This window comes from Myxine glutinosa, chromosome 12 (assembly GCF_964187855.1).
Source record: "Myxine glutinosa chromosome 12, kmMyxGlut1.1, whole genome shotgun sequence".
NCBI classification, from domain to species: domain Eukaryota; kingdom Metazoa; phylum Chordata; class Myxini; order Myxiniformes; family Myxinidae; genus Myxine; species Myxine glutinosa.
In genome coordinates this window covers 9,360,133-9,378,326 of record NC_136272.1, presented here as the reverse complement: position 1 = coordinate 9,378,326, position 18,194 = coordinate 9,360,133, and the positions used below count along the sequence as shown (strand labels likewise).

Genomic DNA, 18,194 nt, shown 5'->3' with positions numbered 1-18,194 from the left:
ATAGTCGATTACCATTCGCCTGCGGTGAGCCTCACTCCGCACCACTAAGACTTGGGCCCTCCACGGAGACCTACTGTGTTCTATGATACCGTCCTTCAAGAGCAGGGCCGTTTCATCCGCAATGAATTGCGCGTCCGCGCGAGAGTAGCGCCGCGATTTGATGGCTACAGGGGTACAATCAGTGGTCAGGTTGGGGAACAGTGAGAGTGGCTCCATGTCCATTTGAGCGAGGGCACACACAGCGAGCGTGTCCGGCCCTCCGAAGTCTATTTCTAAACGACCATGCCGCTTAAGGAAATCAAGTCCTAACAGAATGTCAGCGCATAAGGCCGGTAATACCATGAGATACACGTCCGGGAACGTGCGTCCATTTATCACAAGTTTCAATCGACACGCCCCTTTTGTGCTCAACCGAAGTCCCTGAGATGCCATGAAGATCCGGCGGGTTGTCCCGAGAACCGGCCACCCATGTTGATGCACGAGACGCTGATCAATAAAACTATCCGTGGATCCCGTATCAATTAAAGCTTGCGCAACAACGCCCGCGACCGTGAGCGGAATGAAGGCCGGCGCTAGGCCGGCAGACCCGGCAGGTATAGTTCCGGCCGGGCGAGAAGATCGCGCCTCGCGGGTGGATCCCACGCCGGCCGCAATCCTACGGGCCTCAGCAGGAGCATTGAAGTCAGTTGGCTCTTCGGTAGTTTCATTTGCCAGAGTGGGTGAGGGGTAGTCGTGAGAGCAGCCTCCAGATGGCGCTCGAGCCACGGGAGAAAGTTCTCTGCCATCTGCAGAGTCATATGCCAAAGCAGGTGCATGTAATTCGCAAGAGCTACCGCCAGATGGCGCTCGAGCCACGTGAGAAAGAATTCGGCCATCTGCAGATTGACATGCCAGAAGGGAAGCATGTAATTCGCAAAAGCTGTCATCAGATGGCGCTCGAGTCACGTGCTGCGTTTGCCGCACTTCGAGAGGCATTTCCAAAGTGGGTGCATGTCGCTTGTTTGAAGGAGGCGTTTGAAAGCCAGTCAAGGTTAGATGCTCTGTGACCGGTCGCGTTCGCGCCATTTGTTTCGGCGGCCCGACGTATCTCACCAAGGTCGGGCGAGAAGCCAGAGGCCCGCGAGGAGGAGAGCGGCTCATCAAAGCTGTGCAAGGCGCCCCGTCCGGTGCTCGATCCGTTGGCTCAGCGATGAGCACATTCAAGGTCGCTCGGGAATGCGTGCCCCGGGCGGCCTTTCTGCAGACTTTTGCAAAATGGCCTTTAGTGGAGCAGAGGTGACAAGTCGCCTCTCGGGCCGGGCATTCAGACCGGGGATGCTGCCGATTGCCACAAAAATAACATTTTGCATACCGGGCAGGCCGTGGCCGGGCAGCGGCAGCTGCAGTGAGGCCGGATGTGGAGTCCGCTTCCGGAGCACCCAGGGACTCGGCCGTCGTGGTGGTCGGGTCCTCCTCCGTATCCTCGGCGATGGCCCTCTCGGGTCGCGCGAGTTGCGAGGTCCCCGCCACGACTCGTGGGTGATCATATGCGGTCAATTGTTCTCGAGCATCTGCATAAACGCGTGCCAGCCGTAGTGCTTCTGTAAATGTCAGCTCCGCAACCTCCAAGAGACGCAGCCGCAAGACTCCAGAACTAATTCCGGATATGAATGCATCTCGGAGCAAATCGTCCTGCACTTGCTCGTGAGTCCGGACGTCCTGCACGCAATCTGCCAATAAGTAGCGCAGCTCCTGCGCAAAGCGATCGATCGATTCAGACGGTTGTTGCCGTCGCTGAGAGAGTTGATGCCGGCCGTGCACAGCGCTCCGTTTCTTTATGTAAAGGCGCTTCAGCTCGTCCAGGGCCGTATCATACGTCTCAAATCGAGAAATGGTCTTGTACACAGTGTGATGGACCTTGGACTGTAAGACGGACAGCTGTATCTCAGCGGTTGGCTCCGTCTCGTGAGCAGCGAAGTAATTCCGCAGCGTGTTGAGCCAGTGAGCAAACTCCGATGCAGATCCTTCAGCTTGAGGGTCGGCACCGAGAATCGGAACCACGATCATCTTGTGGTCAGCCATTTGGCGAACTAAATGATATTAAATGTCGTGAAAATCAAGCGCAGACACGACTTTCCTCTGGGTAGGCTTTAATATCATTTAGATCGGCAATATCTCCTGTAACAATACATGCAACAATAGGCATTAAATCAGAGCATTCAAGCACAGCAAAGGTAGCTTCGATATAACAATGGTTAACGCAGCGCAGCATTTGGGGGCGTACATACCATTCAACTACTGGATAATGTCACAGTGAGTCCCGCCGAAGTGTCCGCGCGCCCCGAGTGTCCCGGGTCTTATAGACGGCCCCTTTCGTGGCGAGCACCCCCTGGGTTCACCTTGGTATAATTTCACTACATTGTGCTTCCCCCTCTCTCCCCATCTTGTCTCCCGCTCCCTTTATTTCGTCTTATGTGTCCGTTTGGTTTTTTGTCATTAATGTTAGCTCTTAGATGAGCTTCGATCTTGTATGCAAAAAAAAAAAAATGCTGTGCCATGACAGCACGACTGAGCATACACGGTGGTGAACAGTCGACTGGAAATTACTTGGATGTTTGAATAAATTTTCAAAAATATATATTTTGGTTATTCTTAATGTCACAAAGAATACTTTCTCGATATCATATTCCTTGCAATGTTTGCCATGTTTATTATCCCCATGCTTTTCTTTAATGGGAGGATATTGTAATCGACTCGGTCCGTCTGTCCGTCTGTCTGCTATGCTATGTCCTAAACGGTTGTGCAGAAATTCCCCAAACTCGGTAGTTGTGATCACCACATGGCAATATGGTGCGAGACCAGTATTATTTTTGGCTCCGCCCCCGAGTGGCACTGGGGCGGGGTCAAATGGTCAAATACCCAAAATGCAATTAAAGTCCCATTTTAAGTCAAACTTTGTATACGCAATCAACAGTGGTGGACGCATTAAATATGTAACGATTTATTTTTGGATTTAACCCCTCATTCATGCCGCAGGTGGTGCAGACTCGCATCAAAGGGGTCAAAACGCGTTTTTGTTTGTTTGTTTTTTTTAACTCAAAATTTGATTATTGGGTCATTCCTCATCATCGTTTTAGCCTGGTGTTGGCTTAGCGGTTAGGGTGCTGGGTTGGGATCCTAGGATCCTGGGTTCGAATCCCGGTCAATCGCCGAATTAACACCAGGGGGATTGACTCAGCCTGTCATCCTTCCGTGGTCGGCAAATTTAGTACCAGTTCACTGGTAATTCCCTGTGTGTCGCAAGAGGAGACTAACAGGGTTGGCGGCAGGAAGGGCATCCGGCCATAAACATTGCTTCAAAAAGGGGACCAGGGTGCCCAAAAAAGGCCAACCCCTGCTCTGCGGGGGGAATTGGCCTATGCAGGTGGTTCTTTCTCCTTTCTTTCCTCGTCATCGTTTTACGGCCGCTTCCATGCTTGCATGTGTATTCCTGGTGGACCGTTTTGCCATCTTTCAACTTTGCTTTAGGTGGGAAGTGTGTGGATGTGCAATGGTGTGCCATCGACAACCGCTCTGGTTTTGGTTTAAATTGGTGAAATCTTACCTAAGTGCATGCTGCCATGATCCCTCAGTTCAAAGTTCCAAATCACCCTGGCATTCAAAGTAGCCCCAGTTGATGGTCCTATTGTTTCACCAAAACCGAGTTTATCAGAAGGTTGTGCCAGGTTTACGACTTGACCTTCTGTCCTTGTACTTGCAGGCCAGTGTGTCTCTAAACCGCTTGGAGTCCTTCCTCAACAACTCTGAACTAGACCAACATGCAGTCGGTAAAGAACCAAGTGAAGGTGAGTTGTCTCCGCTTTCTCCTTTTTTCTTTAGTTCAGACGGAGCATCTCAGAAGTTTATTTGAAAACCTCCTTTGAGTGGAAATTGAACGCATATGTTGCAGGTGTTGCTGTCGAGCTTCACGATGCCAGTTTTTCCTGGAACGATGATGAAATTCCTATCCTTAAGAAGTATGTAAGAAAGTTCCACGTGATATTTTTGTGCAGTTTGTATATTTTAATACAGCTTGAAATGTTTTTAAACCCAATTATTCATTTGGACAGGAAGTGCACGATTTTGGATTTCATTTCTCTCCGGACCAGTGTCGGGTTCGATCTTATCCATAGTAATTAACCCTTCTCCATTCCATAGACTGAATGTACAGATTAAGGAAGGCTCTCTACTCGCCGTTGTTGGAAAAGTTGGTGCGGGAAAGTCTTCACTGTTGGCCGCCATGCTGGGGGAGATGGAGCGGATAAATGGCAGTGTGGATATTCGGGTGAGCAACCTCAACCATCGTTTGCACCTCACATTGATCTTGTTGTGTTAAAATTATTTTTTGTCACCAATATTCTCATTATGCAGATTGGCTTCATTGGAATGTCTTTCAATCCTGACAAATGTCACGCTCTCATTCATTCTGTCTCTCTCTCTCTCTCTCTCTCTCTCTCTCTCTCTGTCTCTGTCTCTGTCTCTCTCTGTCTCTGTCTCTGTCTGTCTGTCTCTCTCTCTCTCTCTGACAGTACCGTCTCACAATCCCTCCTATCTACTAGACAAAGTAGATAGGAGGGTTCAGTCATTCAAACTCTTGGGTCTCACTATGAACTATGAACTATGATCTCTCTTGGATGAAGCACATTTCAAAGTTGGCCCCCAAAGCCAGATGCCGTGGGCATGCTCGGTCATGCAAAGTCTTTCCTTGGCACACCTGAACTCCTATCCACCTACAAGACTTTCATACGCAGCTTGATGAAGTACTGCTCTCCCATCTGTGCTGGTTCCCCTGCCTCACACCTTGCTCAGCTTGACGTTGTGGAAAACAAGGCCTTCAAGATCATTGGAATCTCCTGCGGTGAAGCCAAGTCTATGGGTCTATCAATTTGGCATCGTGGACAGGTTGGTGGTCTCTGTCTTCTTCCATATCCTTTCTGGTCTCACACCCTCTGCTCTTTCTGTGCTTTACCCCCACACCCCCAAGGTAAGGTCTCCGCAAGGCACACACTGTATAGTCTACCAGCAACCCCCTTTTCCTGAAATTCCCAAAATTCAGAATTAATGCCCACCTCCACTCATTTGGTCCTCTTCCCCCCCCCCCCCCCCCCCCCCACATATGGAACCAACTTCCACATCCTCTTCGATCTCATTCGTCATTCCAAGTCTTCAAGACAGCTGTTCACCACCATCTTGGTTCACCCGCCCCCCCCCCCCCACCCCTCCTCCCTCCCCCATCCAAAACCATGATCTTTTCTCTCCCTGTTAAACCACCCCCTCCCACTCTCCCCAAAATTTGCTTCTGTATCCATCTTGTCCACATCTTGTGTTCTGCCCCACCCCTCATCGTTGCCCGCCTCCCTTGTCATCCATCTCAGTAGATGAGAAATGTTGCTTCTGGGACACCCCAAATCCCCATTCACTTACATGTTAATTTTCCTCTCTCCTCATTGCCCCTAAACACCTCTATTTCTCGCACCCTGTTCTTTACGAACCTTCTAACCTTTTGACATGCTATCCTTATTCATTAGACCACTCAAACAATGGTCCTTCTGTGTGAACCCCTGTTCTTTATGAACCTTTTGTCTATAGCACCTATCCTTAATGTTGTTCATTAGACCACTCAAACAATGGTCCTTCTAGACTTGTGGACCTGTGATCCTTCTGACCTTATGGACCTTTTAACCTTTTGCTCTTAATATCATCTGGTGAATCATCTTTGACCCACTCAAACATTGATCCTACAAATATTTGTTTATGCGTGGGAAATAATATAATTCTCTTGCCACTCCCTTCACCATCTAATATATTAACAAAAAAGATGTTTGAGTTTGGTTCTTTATTAAGATATTTTAACTGAGTTAAGATAAAATGATAAACCTCCCTCAATGTTCTTGTTTGAGCGCCTCCAGTGCCACACACTTTTTGGTCGGCTCTGCCCACTTTTTGTTAAGCTCCGCCCACTTTTGTTAAGCCACGCCCACTTTTTACTAAGCCCCACACACTTTTGTTTGGTCACGCCCACTTTCTGCTATGCCCCCACCCACTTTGGTTAAGCCCCGCCCGTTTTGCTAAGCCCCACCCACTTTATAAACTCTGCCATTGTATCATTTTCAGTGAAGACATTACATCATTTTCAGGGAATTTTCATCACATCATTTCCAGTTAAGACATGCCCAGGGAATTTCCACAGGAAATGACACACCCAGTCCTTATAAAAGGCACCTACCACACAGGCTTTTTCAAACATGCTTTCTGCTTCACTTGAGAATGGACTACGATGCCGAAATGGAATGGGATAACTTTGCTATTCCTTGGAGTCCTACTACCTGTGTAGAACTCAACCTTCAGATTGATGAACTGGACTCGAACCTCTTATCAATGGAGGTAAGTTTGTTTTTATTTATTTATTTATTTATTTAATTAATTATTTATTTAATTGTTTATTTAATTTTTTTTTTTTTTTTTTTTTAGGTGAGACTCGTGTAAGAGTTAACAAAGTTAATTTTAATATTCATAGAGCTTGATTTATACAAATAAAAATATTGTATTAAATTAATACATTATTATTTTCTTTCACATGAAATTGTATCTGAGATACGAAATGAAAATTCTGCTTTTAACACAACTTGGGATGAAGTTATTTTTTTGTTTGAAGACATTTTGAACAACCAAGACCCCCAGAACGAGTTCTACCTTGATGACCCAGCCAAAGAGTTATACCTTGGAGATCCACAAAATCCTGAAAAAGAGTTTTACCATGATGATACTTGTTGTGAGTTATCAAAACAAAACCCACTGAACAAGTTCTACCTTGATGAGCCAGAATACAAGTCATACATTGGAGACACACAAATTTCTGAAAATTGGGAAAGGGGAGTTCTCCCTGATGGTCCGCAGTTATACTATGTGAGACACATCACAGAAACCCTAAAAAATTGGGCAAGGAGAGTTCTCCCTGATGGTCCGCAGTTATACTATGTGAGACACATCATAGAAACCCTAAAAAATTGTGTAACGGGAATTCTCCCTGATGGTCCGCAGTTATACTATGTGAGACACATCACAGAAACCCTAAAAAATTGGGCAAGGAGAGTTCTCCCTGATGGTCCGCAGTTATACTATGCGAGACACATCATAGAAACCCTAAAAAATTGGGAAACGGGAATTCTCCCTGATGGTCCGCAGTTATACTATGTGAGACTTATCACGGAAACCCCCAATATTTCTGAAAATTGTGGTTCTTCCTTGGAGACTTGGAAAGATGGTTATATTTTTGGAGACTCGGAATGGGGGTTTTGTTTTGATGACTCGGAATGTGATACCTATCTTGGAGGCTCAACAGGAATGTGGTTATACCTTGGGAACTTGGAAAGTTGGTTTTATTTTGGAGACTCTACCTGTGGGGTCCATCTTGGAGACTCTTTGCATTCTAAAGCAATGAACAATGTTCTTTGTTCAATGACGCTTGATTTAAGCAACATCAAGAAAGTTCGAGGAAGAAAATGCTGGAAAATTCTTTCTTCCCATTTCTACTTCTTCAAATTTGAAAGCCTTGAAAGACAGAATTGGAAGAAGAGAAGAAAAAAAATGAAATACGTATTTAAAAAAGAAGAAAAAAAAAGATTATGTTAGGGTTAGGGTGGGATTTTGAATGTGAGGGTTAGGGATGGGGTTGGGTTAGGGTGGGATTTTGAATGTGAGGGTTAGGTTTGGGGTTGGGTTGGGGTTGGGTTAGGGATGGGGTTGGGTTAGGGTTGGGATTTTGAATGTGAGGGTTAGGGATGGGTTGGGTTAGGGATGGGGCTGGGTTGGGTTAGGGATGGGGTTGGGTTAGGGATGGGGTTGGGTTAGGGATGGGGTTGGGTTAGGGATGGGGTTGGGTTCGGGATGGGGCTGGGTTGGGGATGGGGTTGGGTTAGGGATGGGGTTGGGTTAGGGATGGGGTTGGGCTAGGGATGGGGTTGGGTTAGGGATGGGGTTGGGTTAGGGATGGGGTTGGGTTAGGGATGGGGTTGGGTTAGGGATGGGGTTGGGTTAGGGATGGGGTTGGGTTAGGGATGGGGTTGGGTTAGGGATGGGGTTGGGTTAGGGTTTGTATATTATTATGACTCACTCACACATACACACACACACACAAGTTAAGCCCCAACTGAAAAGTTGAGGGATTCTGTGTTTGGGGTTCACAGATCTCAAGAACGTATCCCCATTGTACACACACACAAAAGTTAAGCCCCAACTGAAAAGTTGAGGGATTCTGTGTTTGGGGTTCACAGATCTCAAGAACGTATCCCCATTACATTTTATTTATTTATTTATTCTTTTCAAGGGTATTACCTGCTTACTTGTGTTTTTTGTAATTCTTGCGAGTAAAATGAACCCAAGATTTCTTCTCCATTTAAATCATATAATTTGTAGGTCCAAGGGACTGTATCCATTACATCAATGATTTTAAATAATTCACGAGTCCATTTTTGTGTATAACCTTTCTCAAAATGACTTTTCCATTTGTATATTCTTACAATATCACCAACTTTAAACTTGGGCTTTCTCAAATTGATCTCCTTTTCATATTCTAATTTTGTAAATGTTTCTGATGGTTTTTTTATTTTTTATTTTTTTTTTGTATACAAGATCGAGGCTCGTGAAAGAGCGAACATTAATCACACAGAAAGACAAACAGACACACAAAACAAATAACATCGGGAGCGGTAGACAAGATGGCGAGAGAGGGGGAAGGACACAAACACAACATTTGAGAGCAGGGACCGAGAGACATGGAGACATCGAGAGAACTGTGGGAGGGAGAGGGCTTTGGGGGGAAGGCATGGGAAGGGGGGGTGGGAGAGGTATAAAACATATGGACACTGCCAAGACTTCCAGGAAAGAAGTTGGAATTTCAAACAAGGTGGATCTGGGGTGAATTAGTGGGGGTAGAAAAGATCAAGGTTTTGGATGGGGGAAGATAAGAGATGGTGGTGAACAGCTGTTTTGAAGACCTGGAGGGAGGAGTGTGATTGAAGTGAGTGTGGGAGTTTGTTCCAGAGGCGGGAGAAAAGAGGAATGAAAGAGTGAAGGTGAGCAGAGAGCCGAGATTTCGGCAGTTTAACCATCAGAGGGTGGCTGGCAGATCTTGTGCGACCTGTAGGAATATTTGGGGGACAGAGCACAGAGAGAGCTGGGGGAGCAAGGCCGGAGAGGAGTCAGTAGAAGACAGAAAGACCACCTTACCTGCCTGCGGTGAGTGAGTGAAAGGCCCTCAGAGATAGCTTCATCGCGGGAGATTCCAATGATTCTGAAAGCTTTGGATTCAACAGCGTGAAGCCGAGCCAGGTGCGAGGCAGGAGCACCAGCCCATAGGGGAGAACAGTATTCCATTGAGCTGCGGATGAAAGCCTTGTATGTGGTGAGGAGCTCAGGTGTGCCTAGGAAGGACTTCGCACGACGGAGGATGCCCAGTCGGCGACTGGCTTTGGAGGCCAGCTTGGAAATGTGGTTTTCCCAAGAAAGATCATGGCAGATGGTGAGACCCAAAAGCTTGAGCGACAGAACTTCTTGGAGAGGATTGTTGAGAAAGTAGATGGGAGGGTTGTCCAGTCGATCTTTTCGGAGAGACATAGTAAGAGTGTGAGATTTGTCAGGATTGAAAGACATGTTCCACATGTTTGACCAGTCTGTGATTTTGTCCAGGTCTTCAGAGAGTGAGGAGGCTGCAGACTGCCGATCTGAGGGAAGAGGAATGGAGCGGCAGAGAGTGGAGTCATCAGCAAAGAGATACAGAGGATTTTCCAGAGAGTCGGAGAGATCATTGATAAAGACCAGAAAAAGCACAGGGCCCAGTACACTGCCTTGGGGAACTCCAGCCTGAACGGGAAGGGGAGATGAGAGAAATCCATTCAGGGCCACACGTTGACTACGACCAGAGACGAAGTCCGCAAGCCATGCATGGAGATTTCCATGGATACCATAGGAGGAGAGTTTGGTGGGCAGAGCTGGGTGCCAGACCGTATCGAAGGCACGTGATATGTCAAGGGAGACAGCTCTGATTTCCTGTTTGGCATTGAGGACCTCCATCCATTGTTGAGACGGCAGAAGCGGCATGTCCAGAGTAGAGTGACCTGGTCTGAAACCAAATTGATGATCAGAGATCAAGCCATTGGAGAAGAGGAAAGATTTCATATCCGAAGCAATGATGGATTCCATGACTTTGCTGATAATTGGGAGCAGGCTGATTGGTCTGTAGTTGCAAGGATCTGTTTTTGCACCTTTTTTGTGTAAAGCGGTAATGTTTGCTGATTTCCAGGATGCTGGCAGATGACCTTGAGCAAAAGATAGGGTGAAAAGAACAGAGAGAGGGTGAGATAGAGCGGCAGAGCAGGATTTTAGGACCCGTGGGCTGATGCCATCTGGTCCAGTTGCAGAATCAGAGTCGAGGTTTGACAAAAACTCCTCCACCTTGTCAGGAGAGAAGGTCACAGAGTCCAGGAGCAGTTTGGTTCGACTGGGAAAGGTGGGAACAGAGAGAGATGGGTTTGGGACTAAGGATTTTGAGGCAAACACAGAGTTGAGGCATTCGGCTTTGTCACGTGCGATGTCAACTGTGTGGCCATTTGAGGTAAGGGAGGGGATGGAGGGGGAACAAACACCAGAAACGGATTTGACCAGACGCCACCAGGATTTGGAGGAAGGAGACAGGTTTGAGAGTTCATTCTTGAGTGAGGAGAGATAGTGCTTCCTGGCACTCCTGAGGGTAGACACACACTTGTTCCGAGCTTGGTGGAAGGAACTGAGATTTCCTTCAGTTGGATTAGCCTTCCAAGAGGCAAAGGCAAGTTGTTTCAGGGCAACTGCCTCACCACAAGATTCAGTGTACCATGGACGGGAGGAAGGGTAAGACAACTGAAGGCGAGATGGGATAAATCTGTGCATGAGAGAGATCAGTTTGCTTTGGAAGAATTCCCAGGAAGAATTGATGTCAGAGGCAGTGGAGATTGGAGACCAATCCAGACGATTGATGGCTGCTTGAAGACCGTCCCAGTCGGCCTGAGTGAAATGCCAGACTCGTCGACGCTGAGGAGGCTCTCTGAGAATGGCCAGAGAGATGTCCTCTTTGACAAGCACATGATCAGAAGAACCGATTGGAGCAGAAGAAGAGCAGCAGACATTAGCAGGGAAGTTAGTCAAAACCAAGTCTAGAAGAGAAGATACTCCATTGGCTGAGATCCGGGTCGGGAAATTGACAGATTGTGTCAATCCCAGTGAGTCACAGAAGTCCTTTGCTGAGGTGCCATGACTGGTGAGAGAGGAACCCACACCCAACCAGGTGGCATGATGACAATTGAAGTCACCACATATGAGGAAGAGAGAGTTGGGATGAGTGGATAGAAGATGAGGTTGTTGATGAATGAACTGTATTATTGTAATTATCTACAACTAGGGCATGCCCGTACTATATATATGCCCGTACTATATATCTATCTAAAATTATATCCCCCCCCTCTATTTACATGAAATGGTTTGGTTCATTCGCAACGCCAAAGCGAACGGCGAACGGCTTGCGAGTACAGTGACAACCCCCCCCCTCTATTTACATGAATGGTTTGGTCCATTCGCAACGACCACAGAACCCCCCCCTCTATTTACATGCAATGGTTTGGTCCAAAGCGAACGGCTTCCGGAGTTTGGTAAAGCAATCGCCATCGCGTGCACAAACGCGTGGTTGCCCGTTCCTTGCCAAAAAAAAAAAAAAACGCTACCCGTACGCTCTACCCCGCCCGTACGCCCGTAAACAAAAAATACAACGCTCTTCGCTTCCGCCCTTCGCTCTGACTGAATTGGGAGAAATAATGCGCATAAGAAATCGAATTACGTACCGTAATGGCGGTCAGCTCGTAACGCGCTCAGCTCCGCTCGTCTCACATCGGCCACGCCTACGCAACAAAGCGTTCTGTGATTGGCTGCCGGAAAGCGTGCTGCCGGACAGTCTTCACTGTCCGGAAGTTCGCAAATCGCAGTTAGGATGAATCGTTTTAATTTAATCGCAGTTTGAATTCGTTTTAAAACATAGTTTAACGGCAACATAGTTTTCCAACGTGAAATAAATGAATACGCTGTCAAATGTGCCGTCCGAGGCAGAGTCTGATCGCCACGTTCGGCACACGTGATAGCTCGCTGCTCTCTGATTGGTTGAATCGTTGTTTGGACATAGCTCGGTAAGTAATTGTCCGATTAATATGAAACCTTGAAAAGGCACATCCTCGGGTCCCCAGCAATATACCTGGCAAGTTTCAAGTATATCGGACCCGTGGTTGTCGAGAAACAGCGGTCACAGACACACAGACACACAGACACACAGACAGACACACAGAGATTGCTGGAATTATAGATAGATATCCTGAATTAAATACACCCATTTTTGAGAACCGAGTTGTGTGAATTTTTTATATAGTCTCTCAAAGTACGATTAAAACGCTCAATAACAACTGCTTTTCCTTCATTAAAGGTACTGTATAATTTAATACCCTCCCCCTTTAGAAATTCCATAAATATTTTGTTATAGAACTCTGTTCCCTCGTCAGTCCATAACTTCTTTGGTTTCCTTTTATCCCTATCAAATATTAGCTTAAAGGCTAACATTAAAGTATCACCTCTCTTGTTTTTCAAAGGAACAACCCAAGCAAATGTACTCCTCAAATCAATAATGGTTAAAGCATACCTGTATCCCTTATCATTATTTAGTTCCATTAAATCAGCAGACCATATGTGGTCAGTGTCTTTGGAATAAACCTTCCTTCTTTTAAACTTGGTGATTATAGGTTTGTGTAATTCTTTAGCCAAAAGCTCCTCAGTCTTGATGACATCATTAGAGCCTCATAGTTTTTTGAGGGTGAATAACCAAGACCAAGTTTCAATTTGACACTTATCATTTTTTTTAACAATAAACCGATCAACTTTCTCTCTCAATGTAGGATTTCGTATCAAAGACAAATTGTATAACATTTCTCTGTCTGCTTCATGTTTTTCATCCAATGTAGTGGTATTTCCATAAGCAATAACATGTTTCATACACACTTCATCAACCCTATTTATTGGTTTAGACCAAGGCTTAGGATTGTCCAGCCTCATCTAATCTTTTATCCAAGTTTGTTCCTGGACCACAGAAAGAATACCCTGGAAGGTGTAATTCCCCTGGAATTCCAGTTGTTGTAAATTTACTTCCTGACAGAATCTTTTGTATGTCTCCTCCACTTTTAGGAGAGATGAATTGACACTTTTTAGAGCCACACACTTGACATATTCCTTTTTGATAAACTCTATTATTTTTAGCTTTAACATAAGAGATATTTTTAGATTTAGTTTTCTTTTTACATTTGAGACAATAACTCATATTTATTTATCAGAAAAATTCCGACAGAGTATCAAAACCTTTTTGGTTTTTAACATATACATTTCAATCTTTATTGGCGCTGAGGAAGCACCTTTAGCGATTGACTTCCAGCCAGTGTAACGCTAATTCCTGTCACAGGAATTCTGAGATCATATAAGTGGGCGTGGCAGTTCCTGATTGGTTCGTGTTGGGGAACGCCTTCTCGCTGCCGACGTGACGTAAATTCGCGCACGCGCACTGGTGATTGGCGCTGAGGAAGCGCCTCTAGCGAATGACTTCCAGCCAGTGTAACGCTAATTCCTGTCACAGGAATTCTGAGATCATATAAGTGGGCGTGGCAGTTCCTGATTGGTTCGTGTTGGGGAACGCCTTCTCGCTGCCGACGTGACGTAAATTCGCGCACGCGCACTGGTGAAGCTTACTCGATCTTACTCGATCCCATATTACATGTACTTTCATTGCATACAAATTATACTTCCTCCTAGAAATTCCATGCCCGAACCTCAGCGCAATCCAAGAGGATTCACTTGTTTTTAAAACATAAAGAATCCTAAGGAATGCCTTCACTCTCTCCTCCATTTATTTACAAATAAAACTAACTAAAGTCAATAACACCAACATCATCAGCTATATGACCTTTGTCTTCTTCATGTAAATCTACTCGCTGAACTCATCTCAACCATTTTTAAAATCATTATCTTAGTAAGAGTCGTTAATTCTTTATTTTCCTCTTCGGTGCGTTGAGATTGATTTATTTGCTGTAATACACTCAATCTTTTACGAATCTCACTGATTTCCATCTTTTTATATTTTTCCTCCCTCTCTCTTTGCTCCCTTTCCTCCCTCTCCTTTTTCTCTCTTTCCTCCTTCTCCTTTTTCTCCCTTTCATCCTTCTCCTCCTTCTCCTTTTTCTCCCTTTCCTCCTTCTCCTCCTCTTTCCTCTTTCTCTTCTTCAACTCCTTCCCTTGCTACCCTTGAGTTTGAACCCGAAAGAATATTATACATATACTCATCTGGATTTTGAGATATTCTTGTATCAATAATTATTTTTCTCATAATAGGATACCAATAAGATTTGTTGATGATTTCTAAGAGTTTTATATTTCATAACTTTGAGAAGTTCATTTTTATTTAATATTTTAAACAAGTCTCTATTTGTGGGTTTAACAATATCAGTATAAGGCCAGTTTTTTATGACAAAATTCCCATGTATATGCTCCAAATCATAAGGTATGTAATACCGAGCACCCTTTTCTTGTAGGTATCCTTGAATACAAAAATTATAATTCTCTTGTAGTCTTCTTCCTGCCATTTATGTATCAGAAATATATGTGAGATTAATATTATGACAGGTAATACCACCCCATCTTCCCACTACCAAATCGGTTTGTATTCCTCGGCTTTCTATCCTTATCTCATTACCTTCCTTCTTTGTCATGCTAACCATCACTATACTATCATATATTTTTCTTTTCTTAAAATCACGTATTTGTTGTTTACTAATTGTACTTCCACATAAATCCTTATCCTCGCCAAGCGGATAATATTCTTCTTTACGAGACTGATTCAAATCATGTAGGTCTTCTAAGTTTATTGAAAAATACCAATTATACCCTAAATCAGGCATATCATACCCCCATTTATTAATTCGCATATTAACTATATGTCCTTCTTTATAAAATTCAATTGTAAGCAGGTAGTTAAATTCAATGAGGAAAGGTGTATGGTCAGTATAACCAGGTGTTGTGGTTGTAAATTTTACTTGTTTAACAAAACGTGCTGTTTTCTTAAAAAATTTATATTGTGATAAATCACTGTATCTAATCAAGTCATTCGCATCTGTCGGGTTTGGATAATTGATTAATTTATAAGTATTCTTCATATTAATATTTTTACTTATACTATATTTTTGTCGTTCAGCCTGTGCCTTTGTATAATAATTTGATAAATCAATATCCTGAGAGGATTCTCCAAAGATAGAACCATCTTTTCCAACATAAGTCATTTATGTTAGATTAAAAATGATATCACAAAAATTTTCATTATTGTTGAGTTGAACTAAGACATATAAACATAATTGACCGCAACATTTAGAATTAATTTCTTGAACTTGAAATGTTTGATAAACACCATTCTGTAAGAATTGTATTACTTCAACAGGCGGTGGCATACCATAACTATCAAAATAATATTTATCCTGACTATTATGGATACAAACCCAATGAGAACCATTCTGTGTCTAAATTCATAATAATATTTTTTGTATTCTTGGACAACTTTGTTAATTCATCTCTCATACAGATTACCACGTTATCAATTTTTAGTTTTTTACAATACTTAGCTAGTTCTATATTTGACGTTGTATTCTTTCCAAATTGTTTAAACCATTTATCCATTTATTTATGAGAAAGATACAATCCATTACCCCATTTAGTTAGTTTAACACCCGCTTGAGCGATAGAGGAAAGTATATCTCCAACCAACAATCTAGCTTTATCAGGTAGACTTTCAATTTTTTGAGCAAAATCTACAATTACACCACTTCCACAAATTTGTTTCTCCAACTCCTTGTTATGTCTTTCCAATTCTTTTTGAGCTTTTAGTTGTGCCTTCCTTTCATGAGCAGTTTTTACTGCTGCTGAAATACCACCAGTCAATGCTCCCGCCGCACTTAAACCAGCAAATAAAGGAATTAGAAACGGGAGAAATCCTCCCTCTTGTATTGAATATTTCTTTAACATAGGTTTTGTCATTTTAATTTTAAGTGATCCAGCATCATTTAGTGTTTTTACCTGCTCTCTTGTGAGTAAAACATCAATTCTTACTGCTCCTTTTCTTTGAATTGTATTAACATTAATAATACAAGGCTTTTGATTTTGAATACAAGATGTTAATTTATTAAGATTGATTTGATTAACATATACCGGTTCTTTCCGACTCATTTATTTATGAGAAAAAACCTATGTGATATTAATCATAACACCATTATCTGTATTAATCTGTAATTCTGTTTCCTCCAAAAGCAAACAATAAGCATCAACTTCTTCATTCTCTCCTCTTTCAATGTATAGAGAAGTATCCACTCTATTAGACTTCATAGTTTCCTTTTGAGAACTCATGTCAATTGCGTAGATTGTATAAAGTTTTTGAAATGCAACCATATCCAAAATAGGATCATTATTACCGTTGCTTTCACACACCTTTTGGTAAGACTTGTAGGCTTCCGCATAATCATTTTTTCCCCAATCAATTTCCAATCTATCTCGCGGATAAAATGTGCCATCAAGAGAAACCCGAAGTTGTTTCACCTTAGCATTATCACTCAGCGCATTATTCTTATCAGTATCTTCATCTCCATCTGGTTTCTTAAAAATGAGCCATAGGTATCGTGGCTTTCCTTGAAGAACACCTAAATTCCAAGTGAAGGTAGTGTGTTCCAGTTTAACGTGTTGACATCTTCTTTTAAGGTATGATACATTTAGTGGTTTTTTTGAGTTAAGTCTTCTATTTAACATCTCTTCCGTTTTAAGATTAGGAGTGTATTCACTAATATACCAACACAAATCATTAATAACAAATTTATTATTATCACCAAAAGCATTTTGAGCCCCAAAAAGCAATCTATTTACATTATCATTCCTTAGTAGTTGAAATCTAATTTTAAGCCCATACAAAACTTTATCATAATCACAAAATCCAAATATACCTTTAAGAGGTACTGCTACGGTAAAACTATTCTCTGCTTTTGTTTCATCATTATGCATTGCCTTCCTTTGACTATAACCAGGGTCAGCATTTGTTCCCATTGACATATCAGGAATAAAACCTTCAACAGCTCCCTTACCCATTCTATCACTAAACAAATATAGTGTAAATTTCATCATTTCAGATGTAGCAGAGACATAATCAACCGCTTCAACCTCTTGTGTTCCAATATACAGGCGGACACTATCAAACATTTTCCAGAAGAAATCATTTACGAGTGTAGCATTAGTATTATTCACAGCCTTAGTTTCTTGCTGTGTAAATTTAAATTCACTATCAGCTATATTCAAGTAAGTTTGTTGATTATTTATTTCAAAACTTTTTGTTCCATTTGAATTCCAGTCTGTTCCTGTTATAGCATTTACCTTGAAATAGTCTTCCTTTTTAGTGGAGTTTGAAATGATAATCGTGTCATCCAAATCATAGATACGATCAATCGCTTCCATACTTGTATTTATATAGCATTAAAATTGTTGAAACCCTGACCCAAGTATTTTAATGATTTTTTTGTCGTTCTTGTGAAGATAGTTGAGTTTTACCTTTTTTTTTTTTTCTTTGATTGCTTGTAATTTATGAGACTACTTTTGAGCATCTTTTATACTCTTTATAGCACCTGCAACTGAGCCCACGGCAGAAGCAGTTGAACCAATTAGGTCTTTATGTTTAAGAATGGTTGAACCAATACCCATTAGAGTATCAATTATCCCATCTCCTTTATTTCTAAATTGATGTCCCACACCCCGTTGTCTCTTTGGTTTATAGTATCCTCTACCAAGAAACATACCTTCACCTTTATAGTATGGTGAAAGGAACATCCCATCCCCTGTAATTACTTTATATTTTCCCAACTCATGTTTTCTCACAATAACCATTATTTATTTATTGAAAAACTTCACGTAGGTGAATTCTGATGGATATAATTTCTTCATTAAAGGAGATCATACGATTATCTTGATCGGTTATCCTAAAATTTACTCTGTATATGGTTTTTCCTGACACAGGTAAATAGACAAGATTTTTTGGTTCC

General features: G+C 42.9%; 1 protein-coding gene across 1 annotated transcript in view; it reads left to right on the top strand.

Moving 5' to 3' along the window:
• LOC137438238 (ATP-binding cassette sub-family C member 2-like) overlaps window positions 1–18,194 on the top strand; it is a 124,770-nt gene that overhangs the window by 26,062 nt on the left and 80,514 nt on the right. Inside the window, exons 8-10 of the mRNA XM_078766457.1 lie at window positions 3,740–3,824; window positions 3,929–3,995; window positions 4,177–4,303. Of these exons, the coding sequence (XP_078622583.1) occupies window positions 3,740–3,824; window positions 3,929–3,995; window positions 4,177–4,303 (279 nt within the window). The remainder of the gene's footprint in view (window positions 1–3,739; window positions 3,825–3,928; window positions 3,996–4,176; window positions 4,304–18,194) is intronic.